Raw genomic sequence first — 14469 nt, forward strand, 5'->3', positions numbered from 1 at the left:
ATTGAGCAACGTTTCCATGCCCCAGAGAATTCAGGCTGTTCTGGAGGCAAAGGGGTCCGACACGGTACTATATGGGTTTACCTTATAAACTGGCCACTGAGTGTACATTTAACATTTAAATATACATTGAAATAAATATAAATTACATTTCAGTATATTATACGTTCTGTAATTTGTGCATTTTAGAAGTGTTTCAGTGGGCCATTTGTTGATATTTTCTATTCTTCCACACACTACTCTGTGATCCTATTTGATCATGTTGCATCATTTAATTATTTACTTAAAAAAATGTGGGATTGTTTTTGTTTACTATGGGTATTGACATAATTGTTCAGAATGTCATAATGATGAAGCTCCATTTATATTTCAACATATATTCCCATAGATCAGAAAATGAAAACTATCATAATAGCCTAATTGTATAATCTTATTACTGTATATATAAAATAAATGTCAAATCTGTAATATGAATTTTATGACCCGGTTGATTCACAACATTTATTTACACTTAGAGTAACATCCATTTAATACACCAGATTTTTACAATGCAATTACACTAATCGATAATAAAACAATTTAGACGCTATAAGATATTATTCTTTATTTCGAAGCCAACGTATTGCATTCTGCAGTTTCCCTATTCATTTCTTTGTGCCCATTTTGCGCATGCCCGCTTAGCGCGCGCTCTCGTTCCAAAGCAAGCTAGACGCGTGCAAGTATCTCACGATTCGCCGTTTCAACCTTTCCCCTAGTTCTCGAGCATTGAGTTCACCGGGTTTACTCTGACACCACTGACTCCTTCGTCACGCCTTCCAACAGCCACGCACCCTCTTTGCTCCAATCGCGACGCAGACACGTCCTGATCACGCGCTGCTTGCGATCTGATTGGACGACGTCCGCTACACCTTTGTTTTTGATTGGTAACATGTTACCACCCGCCAGTCTGCTCTGAATTTTGTTTCAGTTTTTTTCATCTCCCCTTTTGATTCACTCAGCTAAGGCCAGTCTCAACAACTGGCAGCGGGAATACTTGTGTGCTCAGGGCTCGTTGAGTGGTTAAATTGCTACTGTCTCTACTATTATTGTTTTACTCATACTTTCCATATGGTGACTTTCACATCACCCCCGAATTCATAGCAATCTTGTCGGGTAAGTTGATTGATTTTTATTTAAAATTTTAAATCTTCAGGTATTTCAAGACCATCGATAAGTTACACACAGACAAACACACACACACACATTACAGCATTATATAACTTGAATTGAATGCATTGAAGCAAGCCGCCCAAGTTGAACGTGATGTTCTTTTAACCCAGGCAGTCTGGTTTATTTGAAGTCAGAATGAAACTAGTGTATCCCCGCGCAACGGACAGTGTATCAACTGTGTGATCACACATTGCTACATTATATCCGCCTTATATCACTGCATTGTTACATTGTAATAATACTTTTTTTCAATATGATTATACGTTATTTTAAACTGTTACACACACACATTGTTACACAAACACACACATGCGCTCAGAACTCTCTCTCTCACACACACACACACGACGCTGCTGTTCTATTATATACTATTTATTCTACTGCGTGACCAAGTCACTGCCCATTTTATAGTTGTAAATACAGTTCATTATTAATATGCATACCACCTACTCCATTACTTGTTTTGTTTTGGACTTTTATTGTTATTATTGATTAATGTACTGCATTGTTGCAGGAGCTAGCGCATAAGCATTTCGTTGCACATGATATTATACCTGCTGTAAACTGTGTATGTGACGAATAAAATTTTAATTGATATCGTGTTACATTTTAATTGTGGCCCCTAAAAGCCAAATGGAACTGTACATCTCATTTTGCATTTTAGCGGGGCTCAACTAGACTACTGTGTTTGCTGTATGTATGTATGTGCCATGTATCAGTCTGCTTGGTTGAACATTTTGGACATAAATTGACGATTGATTCATAGATTAGCTAATTGATAAACGCATGAAGATTGGAATTGGATTATGAGCTGCTTCCATGTGTGTCAATAAAACAAGTGGCTGGTTGTTATTGCTGGAGAGTGTCCTCAAGCAGTTCAATAAGAGGCGGGGGTTCTCAATTCAACCCAATACTTCCTGATGCGGCCCACACCCCCTCCACAGTTCTTGCATGTTAATCAAATCGACTATTCTGGGTTTTTGTTGTTGATGTAGCACATTACTCACATGTCTATTTTTGGTGATGTCCAATGTTATGTGAGCTACTGGGAACTGGGAGGATTGGATGCACCCACCTGCCATCCACCCGCTCAAATGGCTGCTGTTAGCTTAGCGTTGCAGTGGGGCCCCTCTCTCTCGCCATTCCTCTAAAGCAGCTAGCAGCCTGACTACGTGCAGCTGAGCATTCAGCGGATGACAACAAACTGCACTACATAGCTACATGCACATCTAGAAGAATACCCAACCCTTGTTCATTGACTACTGTCTATGTGTTTTCCACCATTTTGAGGCTTAATATGGTTCATAACTTGAGTTAAAACCATCTGAGGGAACCATTGCAGTAGTAGGACTCTAGATATATTTAGTGAGATAGATGTCAGTGTTGAAAATAGTCTGCAGCCATCAGAAGCTATTGAGCTGTAATTGTGATCAAATCAAATTGTATTTGTCACATGCACCGAATACAACAGTGAAATGCGTACTTACAAGCCCTTAACCAACAATGCAGTTTAGAAAAATAAGAGTAAAGTAAAAAAATAGATAGGCACATTTTTTTTTTTTTTAAAGAGCAGCAATAAGAATGGGCAGTTTGGGCAAATACCAGATGGGCTGGTCCATCTTCATTCCACTGGGCCAGTCTCAATTTAAGTTTTTGCACAGAATTTTCTTTATTTGGGGGGTGGGGGAATAAATAGACTAGAGTGCATGTTAGTATTCCCTAAACTGATTTCTGGTCTGATTAATGGTGCATCCTCGTTATGGACTCATTCTCTCCCACACTCCGTCTGATCTAATGGCCCATAGGGCTCTGGTAAAAGGTAGTGCACTATATAGGGAAAAGGGTTCCATTTTGGGACACAGATGGTGATTGGCGGTGCATTTTCCCTGTGGCCTCCCATCAGGCTGATCTAATGGACATCAGGGTGATGATGATGGAGAGGAACAGGTACGACAGTGAGCAGTCCAGCTGCAGCACCTTTGAGTACCACGACCTGGAGGCCGCCGAGGCGCTCGTCAGCATGAGCTCCTGGGGTCAAAGGTCACCAAACCACAAGCCACGCCCCCTGACACCTACCTCTGACTCCTGCGACTCTCTCCTCCTGCACCCTGAGAGCATGGAGTCCCCCAAGGATCTGATCGCACTCTCATCACTGGTGAGTTGAATCCCATTATGTAGGCCTCAGTGGTTTTGAATTTCTACTGTAAAATATCACTTTTCTATGCTAACGTAGTTAGTCTAGTAGCCTGAGTATAGAAAAATGAGTGGTTGGGACTAACCAGCGGCTGCCATTTTATTCAAAACTACAATCAGCTTTTTTGCAATAGAGAATTGAATGGGTTTGTGTCACATTTGAGAGTTAAAATGTTTAAAGCAGGGATCCGCAGGTGGTGGGCAACCTTATGCCGCCCCAATTCTTGTGTAGTGGGTTCAAATGGAACGAAAACAAGGGGATTGAGCCCTGAGCCGTTTTGGGCTGGCCTTCTGGGCTAGGTGTGTCTGGCTAATCCCGCTGCCCCGGAGCTGGAGAGGAAGTGAGATTCACTTGCAATCTAACATTACAGCTGCCAGACACAAACAGAGCAGACATAGTCAACAGGTATCATTCTCTGTTCTTGGATCTGGGATCAATGACTCCAAAAGAGAAAAAGAAGCAAGAAAACGACTGTTCATGACCAATCCAGAAACCGGATTAACATTGGAGTTAATTTTGAAAGGTGAAAGAGTGACGCCAACATGGCCACCGCTCTCATGGACTGGTAACGTTATGTACAGTGCATTCGGAAAGTATTCAGACCCCTTGACTTTTTCCACATTTGTTACATTACAGCCTTATTCTAAAAATGTATTAAATAGTTTTTTTCCTCATTAATCTACACACAATACCACATAAAGATAAAGCAAAAAATAAATAAATTAATATCACATTTACATAAGTATTCAGACCTTTCACACAGTACTTTGTTGAAGCACCTTTGGCAGCGATGACAGCCTCGGGAGTCTTCTTGGGTACGACGCTATAAGCTTGGCACACCTTTATTTGGGCAGTTTCTCCCATTCTTCCCTGCAGATCCTCTCAAGTTCTGTCAGGTTGCTGCAGCGCTATTTTCAGGTCTCCAGGGATGTTCGATCGGGTTCAAGTCCGGGCTCTGGCTGGGCCACTCAAGAACATTCAGAGACTTGTCCCGAAGCCACTCCTGCATTGTCTTGGCTGTGTGCTTAGGGTCGTTGTCCTGTCTGAAGGTGAACCTTCGCCCCAGTCTGAGGTCCTGAGTGCTATGGAGCAGGTTTTCATCAAGGATCTCTCTCAACTTTGCTCCGTTCATCCCTCGATCCTGACTAGTCTCCCAGTCCTTGCCGCTGAAAAACATCCCCACAGTATGACGCTGCCACCACCATGCTTCACCGTAGGGATGGTGCCAGGTTTCCTCCAGACGTGACACTTGGCATGCAGGCCAAAGAGTTCAATCTTGGTTTCATCAGACCAGAGAATCTTGTTTGTAACAAATGCTTTAACAAAATGTGGATAAAGTCAAGGGGTCTGAATACTTTCCGAATGCACTGTAAGTGTTAGTTGCATTTTTAGCCTGCTAGCTACATTAGCTGCTAACCGTAGTGTGTTCGGTGTTCAAGCTAGCTAACACATACTTAGCTAGCTAGCTAACATTTTCTGTATTCTGACATTTTTGGTTTGGAAAGGCCATTGACACTTGCGCAAATAAGGATTTCAATTTATTTGAGTGATATGACTTTTTCTTTCCAATCACCATCAACACTGTCAGTGTAACAGAACCATGGATAACTTGGGACTACTTTACTGCATGATAAAATGACCACAAATCTGTTATGTAAAAATCCACATTTACATTTGAATTCACAATTAAAAACAAAAATGTGACTGATTTCTAAAAAGAAATGGGACAATTACAATGACAACTGAACACTTGTAGAACTTAAATGAAACACACACACACAAGGCAGGACATGTACAGCTAGCTACCAGCTACCAGGAATAAAGCCTCAAATTTGCTGAAGCGGATCACGGGAGGCCAGTACTTTCCACACACAGCAGCTTGGAATAACAACTCTGTTGCCAGGTCCCTCACCTCCAGGCCACAAACTGTTATGTGCTGTTCCTGGTTCCCACCTTTCATCTCCTACTAGAAGGTCATCAGAGCCGGTATAACCACAATGCATCCTTACTGCTCTGCTACAGAGGGTCAATTCTGAATGGCTGACACAAAACCTTATTTCTATCTTGAATTGAAATGTTGATTTGGTTGGGTTCTGGTGTAGCAGGTAGAACGTCACATGGACACTGCTGATGGCGACGCATGTAGTGTAGCTGAAGGGTTAGGATATTCACATCTATGGCTGACTATTTTTCCTCCATCCAACAAGTCCAAGCTATCCTGTGCATTATAGGTTGACATTGTGGGAAAACATGAAACAAATTGTTATTTCATAGTACATGGTACAATACGTCATATCCCCATATGCTGAACATCCTGCCTATGCCAAAATAAAAAGGGATTTTGATTTGATAACTATACTGGACTCGCCAAATAGCCCTTACCCAGCTATCCAGTTAGCTAAACACTCATTCAAATAACTCAGTGAGAAACAGGGTGCCATTTTGGAAGTTTACTTGAATCACAGTGTGAAACTGCAACAAACAGTAAAGTATGTTTTCAGTTACAGTAGTATAGAGCACAGAATGTATTCCACAATTACTGCACTAAATATAAGGAATAAGAGTACTCAATCTAGAGTCAAATATAAAATAAAGTTACTAGAATGCAACTGTATGCTTGATATTACTCAGCTAGATGTCCCTGGGGAGAAATAGCACTGAAGCTAATGCAAAGTAGCTAACCGTTAACTCAATTTTCAATCTATTACAGAAGCATGAAAATGATATGTGATAAACATTTATATTGTGTTAATAAACAAATGTACTTACAGACATGGTGTATTACAAAGCTTATATAGAAGGATGTTGAAGGATTATAACTACTCTGTCAAACATTGCTTCACTTCAGAAACTGCTTCCTGTCACATGACACACAGTTAAATTCCACCCTGCTGCACTTAAACTGCCACTAGGGGGTGCTAAACAACTAACAGGTCCAGAACAATAACATAATATTGATAAAATATGAGTACATTAGTGAGAAAGTGCTAGAGGTCGACCGATTAATCAGAATGGCCGATTAATTAGGGCCGATTTCAAGTTTTCATAACAATCGGAAATCGGTATTTTTGGACCCCGATTTTTGTTTAGATTTGTTGAAATTTTTAACAAATACATTTTTTACAACTTTATTTAACGAGGCAAGTCAGTTAAGAACACATTCTTATTTTCAATGACGGCCTAGGAACGTTGGGTTAAAACTGCCTTGTTCAGGGGCAGAACGACAGATTTGTACCTTGTAAGCTCAGGGATTCAATCTTGCAAATTTACGGTTAACTAGTCCAACACTCTAACCACCTGCCTCACGAGGAGCCTGCCTGTTACGCGAATGCAGAAAGAAGCCAAGGTAAGTTGCTAGCTAGCATTAAACTTATCTTATAAAAAACAATCAATCAATCAATCAATCACAATCACTAGTTAACTACACATCTTTGATGATATTACTAGATTATCTAGCGTGTCCTGCGTTGCATATAATCGATACGGTGCGCATTCGCAAAAAAGGACTGTCGTTGCTCCAACGTGTACCTAACCATAAACATCAATGCCTTTCTTAAAATCAATACACAGAAGTATATATTTTTAAACCTGCATATTTAGCTCAAATAAAGGTTATATTAACCAGGTGAAATTGTGTCACTTCTCTTGCGTTCATTGCACGCAGAGTCAGGGTATATGCAACAGTTTGGGCCGCCTGGCTCATTGCGAACTAATTTGCCAGAATTTTACGTAATTATAACATAACATTGAAGGTTGTGCAATGTAACAGCAATATTTAGACTTAGGGATGCCATCCGTTAGATAAAATACGGAACGGTTCCGTATTTCACTGAAAGAATAAACGTTTTGTTTTCGAAGCTGGTGGTTCCTTTTAACATGAGTTCAATATTCCCAGGTAAGAAGTTTTAGGTTGTAGTTATTATAGGAATTATAGGACTATTTCTCTATACGATTTGTATTTCATATACCTTTGACTGTTGGATGTTCTTACAGGCACTTTAGTATTGCCAGTGCAACAGTATAGCTTCCGTCCCTCTCCTCGCTCCTCCCTGGGCTCGAACCAGGAACACAACGACAACAGCCACCCTCGAAGCATCGTTACCCATCGCTCCACAAAAGCCGCAGCCCTTGCAGAGCAAGTGGAACAACTACTCCAAGTCTCAGAGCGAGTGGCGTTTGAAACGCTATTAGCACGCACCCCGCTAACTAGCTAGCCATTTCACATCGGTTACACCAGCCTAATCTCGGGAGTTGATAGGCTTGAAGTCATAAACAGATCAATGCTTGAAGCACAGCGAAGAGCTGCTAGCAAACCCACGAAAGTGCTGTTTGAATGAATGTTTACGAGCCTGCTGCTGCCTACCATCCCTCAGTCAGACTGCTCTATCAAATCATAGGCTTAATTATAACATAATAACACACAGAAATACGAGCCTTTGGTCATTAATATGGTTGAATCTGGAAACTATCATTTCGAAAACAGAACGTTTATTCTTTCAGTGAAGTAGGGAACCGTTCTAACGGTTGGCATGTACAATTCTGGCAAATTAATTACGGTCTTTGTTAGGAATAAATGGACTTCACACAGTTCGCAACGAGCCAGGCGGCCCAAACTGCTGCATATACTGCTTGCACGGAACGCAAGAGAAGTGACACAATTTCCCAAGTTATAAGAAATTCATATTAGCGGGCAATATTAACTAAATATGCAGGTTTAAAAATATATACTTGTATATTGATTTTAAAGAATGGCATTGATGTTTATGGTTAGGTACACATTGGTGCAACGACAGTGCGTTTTTCGCGAATGCGCTTGTTAAAATCATCACCCGTTTGGCGAAGTAGGCTGTGATTTGATGAGAAATTAACAGGCACCGCATCGATTATATGCAACGCAGACACGCTAGATAAACTAGTAATATCATCAACCATGTGTAGTTAACTAGTGATTGTGTTAAGATTGATTGTTTTTTATAAGATAAGTTTAATGCTAGCTAGCAACTTACCTTGGCTTCTTGCTGCCCTCGCGTAACAGGTAGTCAGCCTGCCATGCAGGCTCCTCCTGGAGTGCAATGTAAGGCAGGTGGTTAGAGCGTTAACCAGAAGGTTGCACAAACTAATCCCCGAGCTGACAAGGTAAAAATCTGTCGTTCTGCCCCTGAACAAGGCAGATAACCCACAGTTCCTCGGCCGTCATTGAAAATAAGAATGTGTTCTTAACTGACTTGCCTTTTTGCTCTGACAGTGCATATCAGAGCAAAAACCAAGCCATGAGGTCGAAGGAATTGTCCGTAGAGCTCCGAGACACAATTGTGTCGAGGCACAGATCTGGGGAAGAGTACCAAAAAATGTCTGCAGCCTTGAAGGAACCAAAGAACACATTCTTAAATGGAAGAAGTTTGGAACCACCAAGACTCTTCCTAGAGCTTGGCCAAACTGAGCAATCAGGGGAGAAGGGCCTTGCTTGGTCAGGGAAGTGACCAAGAACCCGATAGTCACTCTGATAGAGCTCCTCTGTGGAGATAGGAGAACCTTCCGGGAGAACCTTCCAGAAGGACAGCCATCTCTGCAGCACTCCACCAATCAGGCCTTTATGGTAGTGTCCAGATGGAAGCCACTCCTCAATAAAAGGCACATGACAACCCACTTGGAGTTTGCCAAAAGGCAAACCAAGATGGTTTGATGAAACCAAGATGGAACTTTTTGGCCTAAATGCCAAGCGTCACGTCTGGAGGAAACCTGGCACCATCCCTACGGTTAAGCATGGTGGTTGCAGCATCATGCTGTGGGGATGTTTTTCAGCAGCAGGGACTGTGAAATTAGTCACGATCGAGGGAAAGATGAACGGAACAAAGTACAGAGAGATCCCTGATGAAAACCTGCTCCAGAGCACTCAGGACCTCAGACTGGGGCGAAGGTTCATCTTCCAACAGGACAACAACCCTAAGCACACAGCCAAGACAATGCAGGAGTGGCTTCGGGACAAGTCTCTGAATGTCCTTGAGTGGCCCAGCCAGAGCCTGGACTTGAACCCGATCGAACATCCCTGGAGAGACCTGAAAATAGCTGTGCAGCAACCTGACAGAGCTTGAGAGGATCTGCAGAGAAGCATGGGAGAAACTCTCCAATACAAGTGTGCCAAGCTTGTAGCAGCATATCCAAGAATACTCAAGGCTGTAATCGCTGACAATGTACTGAGTAAAGAGTCTGAATACTAATATAAATGTAATATTGAAGTTTTTTATTTTTTATAAATTAGCAAAACGTTCTAAACCTGTTTTTGCTGTGTCATTATGGGTTATTGTGTGTAGATTGATGAGGGGAAAAAATATTTAGGCTGTAACCTAACAAAATGTCAAGGGATCTGAATACTTTCCGAAGGATGTGATGTAACCAGTTTAACATGTGTAATGCTAATGTGACCATCCTATGACTTTATGGCCCATAGTCTACCAATGTGTCATGCAGATGAGCCATTGTTAACTTGTCTGACCACGCTGGGTATTCAGTCTTTCTGGTGGGTAGTTCACACTAGGTAGGAATCTATGCTGTATATAGGCAGGCGGTGTGCTCAATAGGCAAACATAGCTAACTATTTTGGTCGATTACCAACAAAATAACTATTGAATCACAAAGCATAACAAAAAATACCAACTATTTTTCAGTGAGATCCACTATTGGCTCCTTGATTAAGCTAGAAGTCGCTAGATCACGTTGCTGCGATGACATCCCAGCAACAATTTGCCTTGATGCGGCACAGCTGCAGTCCCTGACGTAGCGTTTCACCCCCTCTCCAGCCGCACACCCCCTCCCCTTGTGCTTCTCTGTCTGTGTATGCACCATTGATGTGACTTCTGTTGCACAGACAGTTTCTCCCACTCACGCTAAATGCTATCAAAACCGTAGAAACCCTCTGTGTCAAAACACTCCAAAGGCAGCCTGAAAAGTAGCTGAAATTTTCACGAGAAAACTTTCCTAGTAAAAGTTGCGAAATGTAACGACAAAGTCACTAAGTTGGCAACACTGGCTCCGGGGCAGCAGGGTCATTCGATTAGGCGGTATTAGCGCAAAGACACACCTAGCCTAGAAGGCCAGCCCAGGGCTCAACCCCCTTGTTTTCGTTCAAAGTGAAAACACTACACCAGAAGTGGGGCAGCATAGGGTCACGGACGACCTGCGATTCCTGCTTTAATTCATCTTTCTCTTTCTTTTTTACAGTGCATGACTCCCCCTCAGAGCCCCATCTTTGCCGAGACCTCCACCTCCACAGCTGTCCTCACCACCACCACCTCATTGGCCAGCTCCAGCTCAGGCCCCAGACCAGTCTTAACCCGGCCAAGACTCTGTGCAGGTCTGCCCCACAGGAATGCCCCTCTCCTGGGCCAACAACTTGGCACGGCCCCCCTCTTAGAGAGCTCTGGAGCTCAAGAGCTAGCCAGCAGAGCCATGGTGACCAGCGTTATCCGTCACACTGCTGACAGGGCCCTCTCACAGCACAGTATCAACATTCCACCTCAGTCCCTCATAGGGATACAACACACCTCCTCCAACAGAAACCCTACAGCAGCCTCTTTGGCCGAGACCATTCCCATGCAGACTGAACCACAAAGCTGCAGCACTGGTCCGTGTGTTAAGGTAGAGAAGGACGTTAGTCCATCCTCACCTGACAGCAGCACAGGCCCCTCCACTCCTCCCACTGAAAGTTCCCCATCCCAAGCCACAGCCACCTCCCGGTCCTCACTCCCCATCCAAAGCTCCCAGGTCCTCTGCCAGGTGTTTCCAATCAATGGGCGGACAGGGATGATCTCTGCGTTTGTCCATCGGGGTCCGGTGCAGATGCAGACACAGGGGGGGCCCAAGCCAATACTAGCCCAGTCACCATCCTCCTTCCCCCAGCCGCTGCAGCTGGTGGGCTCCTCAGTGACTCGCGGGACGGTGATGTTTGTGGTTCCCCAGTCCCCTGTTTCCCAGGCCTCGTCATGCCAACAGACTGTCATGACCCTCGGGAACACCAAGCTCCTGCCCCTGGCCCCAGCTCCAGTTTACATGCCCTCAGGGCAGAGTAGTAATGCCACACAAGCTGACTTCTCCCGCAGACGGAACTACGTCTGTAACTTCCTGGGCTGTAAGAAGACCTACTTCAAAAGTTCCCACCTCAAGGCCCATCTCAGAACTCACACTGGTAGGTACTACCTCCCCACCAAACTTGTTAGACAATTCACTGGATATTCTAACCAATGGCAATTTGATTAATGGTCATGTTGAATAGGTAGTGGGGTTATCTTCTACTGATATAGTTTCCATTTGTCCCATGCCGTCCAGGTGAGAAACCATTCAGCTGCCACTGGGAGGGCTGCGACAAGAAGTTTGCCCGCTCCGACGAGCTCTCCCGCCACCGGCGAACACACACCGGCGAGAAGAAGTTTGTGTGTAACATGTGCGATCGGCGCTTCATGCGCAGCGACCACTTGACCAAGCATGCTCGCCGACACATGACCACCAAGAGGACCGCCACGTGGCCGACTGAAGTCAACAAGATGGCGGCATCTAAGGGTCCGTCGAGTAACTCCAGCCTTTCTCTCAGTGTGCTGGTCCCTTCCCCTAATTAGCTGGGTCTCAGGCCGTACGGTCATCTCAGGACAATATACCACCACCAACCACACAAGACCAGGGGTTTAAATTAAACAAAAACCATAGGCTGCTACTCATTCATGGACGGAGACAAACTGACCTTGCACTGGATTTTTTTATTATGCTTGTTTTGTACTTTCGATCTGTAATATGTATACAGTATGTAATGTTTAGCAAAATGTATGCACTCTTTTTGCCAAAGCCTTTGCATTGTGCTTTTCTGTTACTATTTGTCTCTGTGATTATAAATATGTATATATTAATATCTGTATATGAATGTTACGTGTATTCCAATCTGCATTTATTGAATATATGTTATTGATATTTTAAAATGTGTCAGTGGACATTATACCTCACTGTGATACTACCTACTTTCTTGCTTTGCATATTATTTAATAAACATTTGTCTTAAAAAGTGCTGTTTTTGATAGCTTGATTGTTTTTTTGAATTACAGATACAGTATATTATTACTTAATAAATACTTTATAAAGCCTCACCATACTAATAATATGAGTAATCCATTTATGAATGAATTCTATAGTTATGCCATGTCCCAATGTGTAGTTTTACTAGCTTTTAATGTAGCCAATTGTAATTATTATGAGTCCCATTGTTTTTTACCATAATAAAATACAAAATAAAATACACTAGTAAACTTGGTCTTTATATTTCCTCAATAACATGATGATGAAACACCCAATCTTGGTCTCTATATTTCCTCAATAACATGATGATGAAACACCCAATCTTGCTATTTCTCATTCTTAGCAGTGTTGGGGACAATATTACGTATTCTGCTACACAATTGCACTCGATCCCCTTTGATTTCGAATACCAGTCTCATCCCACCACCCAGTAACAACATTCCTCAAATCACATTGCAGTATTTTAGAGTGCTAAGGGGGCGTGACCAATTGGAAAATGTCCATTCAGCTGGAATATGATCAGAGGATTTTAACTGGCTAACACAGTACCCGCCCATTTGCCTTACTGACCGACATTCACATAAGCAAAATATTGAAAGGTCCCTGTAAGCGCTCCCACTAAAATATAGGCCAACAGCACCACTCAGTGGAAATAAATACTTCACAACGTGTGTGAATAAAGTAAAGCCTTGTCAGGTTTCCAGTTCTTAACTTTATGGACACACAACACACCAGGTTGGGCATCCTCATCAACCGGGCCACGGTGGAGACGCTCAAAAACGTCAAGTTCCTTGGCGTACACATCTCCGAGGAGTTGAAATGTTCAAACCACACGGACACCATGGTGAAAAAGGCACCACAGCAACTCTTCAAACTCATGAGGGTGAAGAAATTTGGCTTGTCCCGGAGGACTCTGTGTTCTACAGGAGCACCATCTAGAGCATACTGTCTGGCAGCATCACAGCCTGATACGGCAACTCCTCCGCCACTGACTGCAAGGCACTACAGAGGGTGGTACGCTCAGCCAAACACACAATTGGGTGCGCACTGCCTGCCCTCCAGGACACCTACAACATCAGGTGTCGCAGGAAGGCAGCCTCCCCGCTTCCATCACTCAGACACGGGCAGTCATGGCCTCATGGCAAAAACTAACAGACTGGCCAATATCTTCTACTCCCAGACCATCAGGCTGCTGAAAAGTCACCACTAGTCAGCTATCTTGCGACACCTGGTGTCCTGTACTCCCTGTTCACCCATGACGGCGGGGCCAAGCACGTCTCCAACTCAATCATCAAGTTTGCAGACGACAACAGTAGTAGGCTTGATTACCAATGATGACGAGACAGCCTACAGGGAGGAGGTGAGGGCTCTGGGAGTGTGGTGCCTGGAAAATAACCTCTCACTCAACGTCAACAAAACAAAGGAGATGATCGTCGACTTCAAGAAACAGCAGAGGGTGCACCTCCCTTATCTACACTGACGGGACTACAGGGGAGAAGGTGGAAAGCTTCAAGTTCCTTGGTGTACACATCGCTGACAATCTGAAATGGACCACCCATACACAGTATGGTGAAGAAGGCGCAACAGAGTCTCTTCAACCTCAGGAGGGTAAAGAAGTTTAACTTGTCACCTAAAACCCTCACAATTTCTTTACAGATGCACAATTGAAAGCATCCTGTCAGGCTGTCTAACCGCCTGGTACGGCAACTGCAACCTTCCGCAACCGCAAGGCTCTCCAGAGGGTGGTGCGGTCTGCCCAACGTATTACTGGGGGCAAACTATTCACCCTCCAGGACACCTACAGCACCCGATGTCACAGTAAGGCCCAAAAAATCATCAAGAACAACCACCCTAGCCACTGCCTGTTCACCCGGCTATCATCCAGAAGGCGAGGGTCAGTAACAGGTGCATCAAAGCTGGGACCGAGAGAATGAAAAACAGCTTCTATCTCAAGGCCATCAGAGTGTTAAACAGCCATCACCAGCACATTAGAGGCTGCTGCCTATAGGCAT

The 14469-nt window shown here is 43.5% G+C and overlaps 1 protein-coding gene across 1 annotated transcript; it reads left to right on the top strand.

Annotated features, from left to right (window-relative positions):
* The first annotated feature begins 984 nt into the window (after positions 1–984).
* Positions 985–12687, top strand: LOC139406997 (Kruppel like factor 11a). Its single transcript, XM_071150229.1, has 4 exons — positions 985–1149; positions 3110–3361; positions 10619–11582; positions 11723–12687. The coding sequence occupies exons 2-4, from the start codon at positions 3119–3121 to the stop codon at positions 12007–12009; spliced, it is 1494 nt and encodes a 497-aa protein (XP_071006330.1). The 5' UTR covers positions 985–1149; positions 3110–3118; the 3' UTR covers positions 12010–12687.
* Positions 12688–14469: the final 1782 nt, after the last annotated feature.

The sequence above is a fragment of the Oncorhynchus clarkii genome, chromosome 4, assembly GCF_045791955.1.
Source record: "Oncorhynchus clarkii lewisi isolate Uvic-CL-2024 chromosome 4, UVic_Ocla_1.0, whole genome shotgun sequence".
In the NCBI taxonomy this organism is placed as follows: domain Eukaryota; kingdom Metazoa; phylum Chordata; class Actinopteri; order Salmoniformes; family Salmonidae; genus Oncorhynchus; species Oncorhynchus clarkii.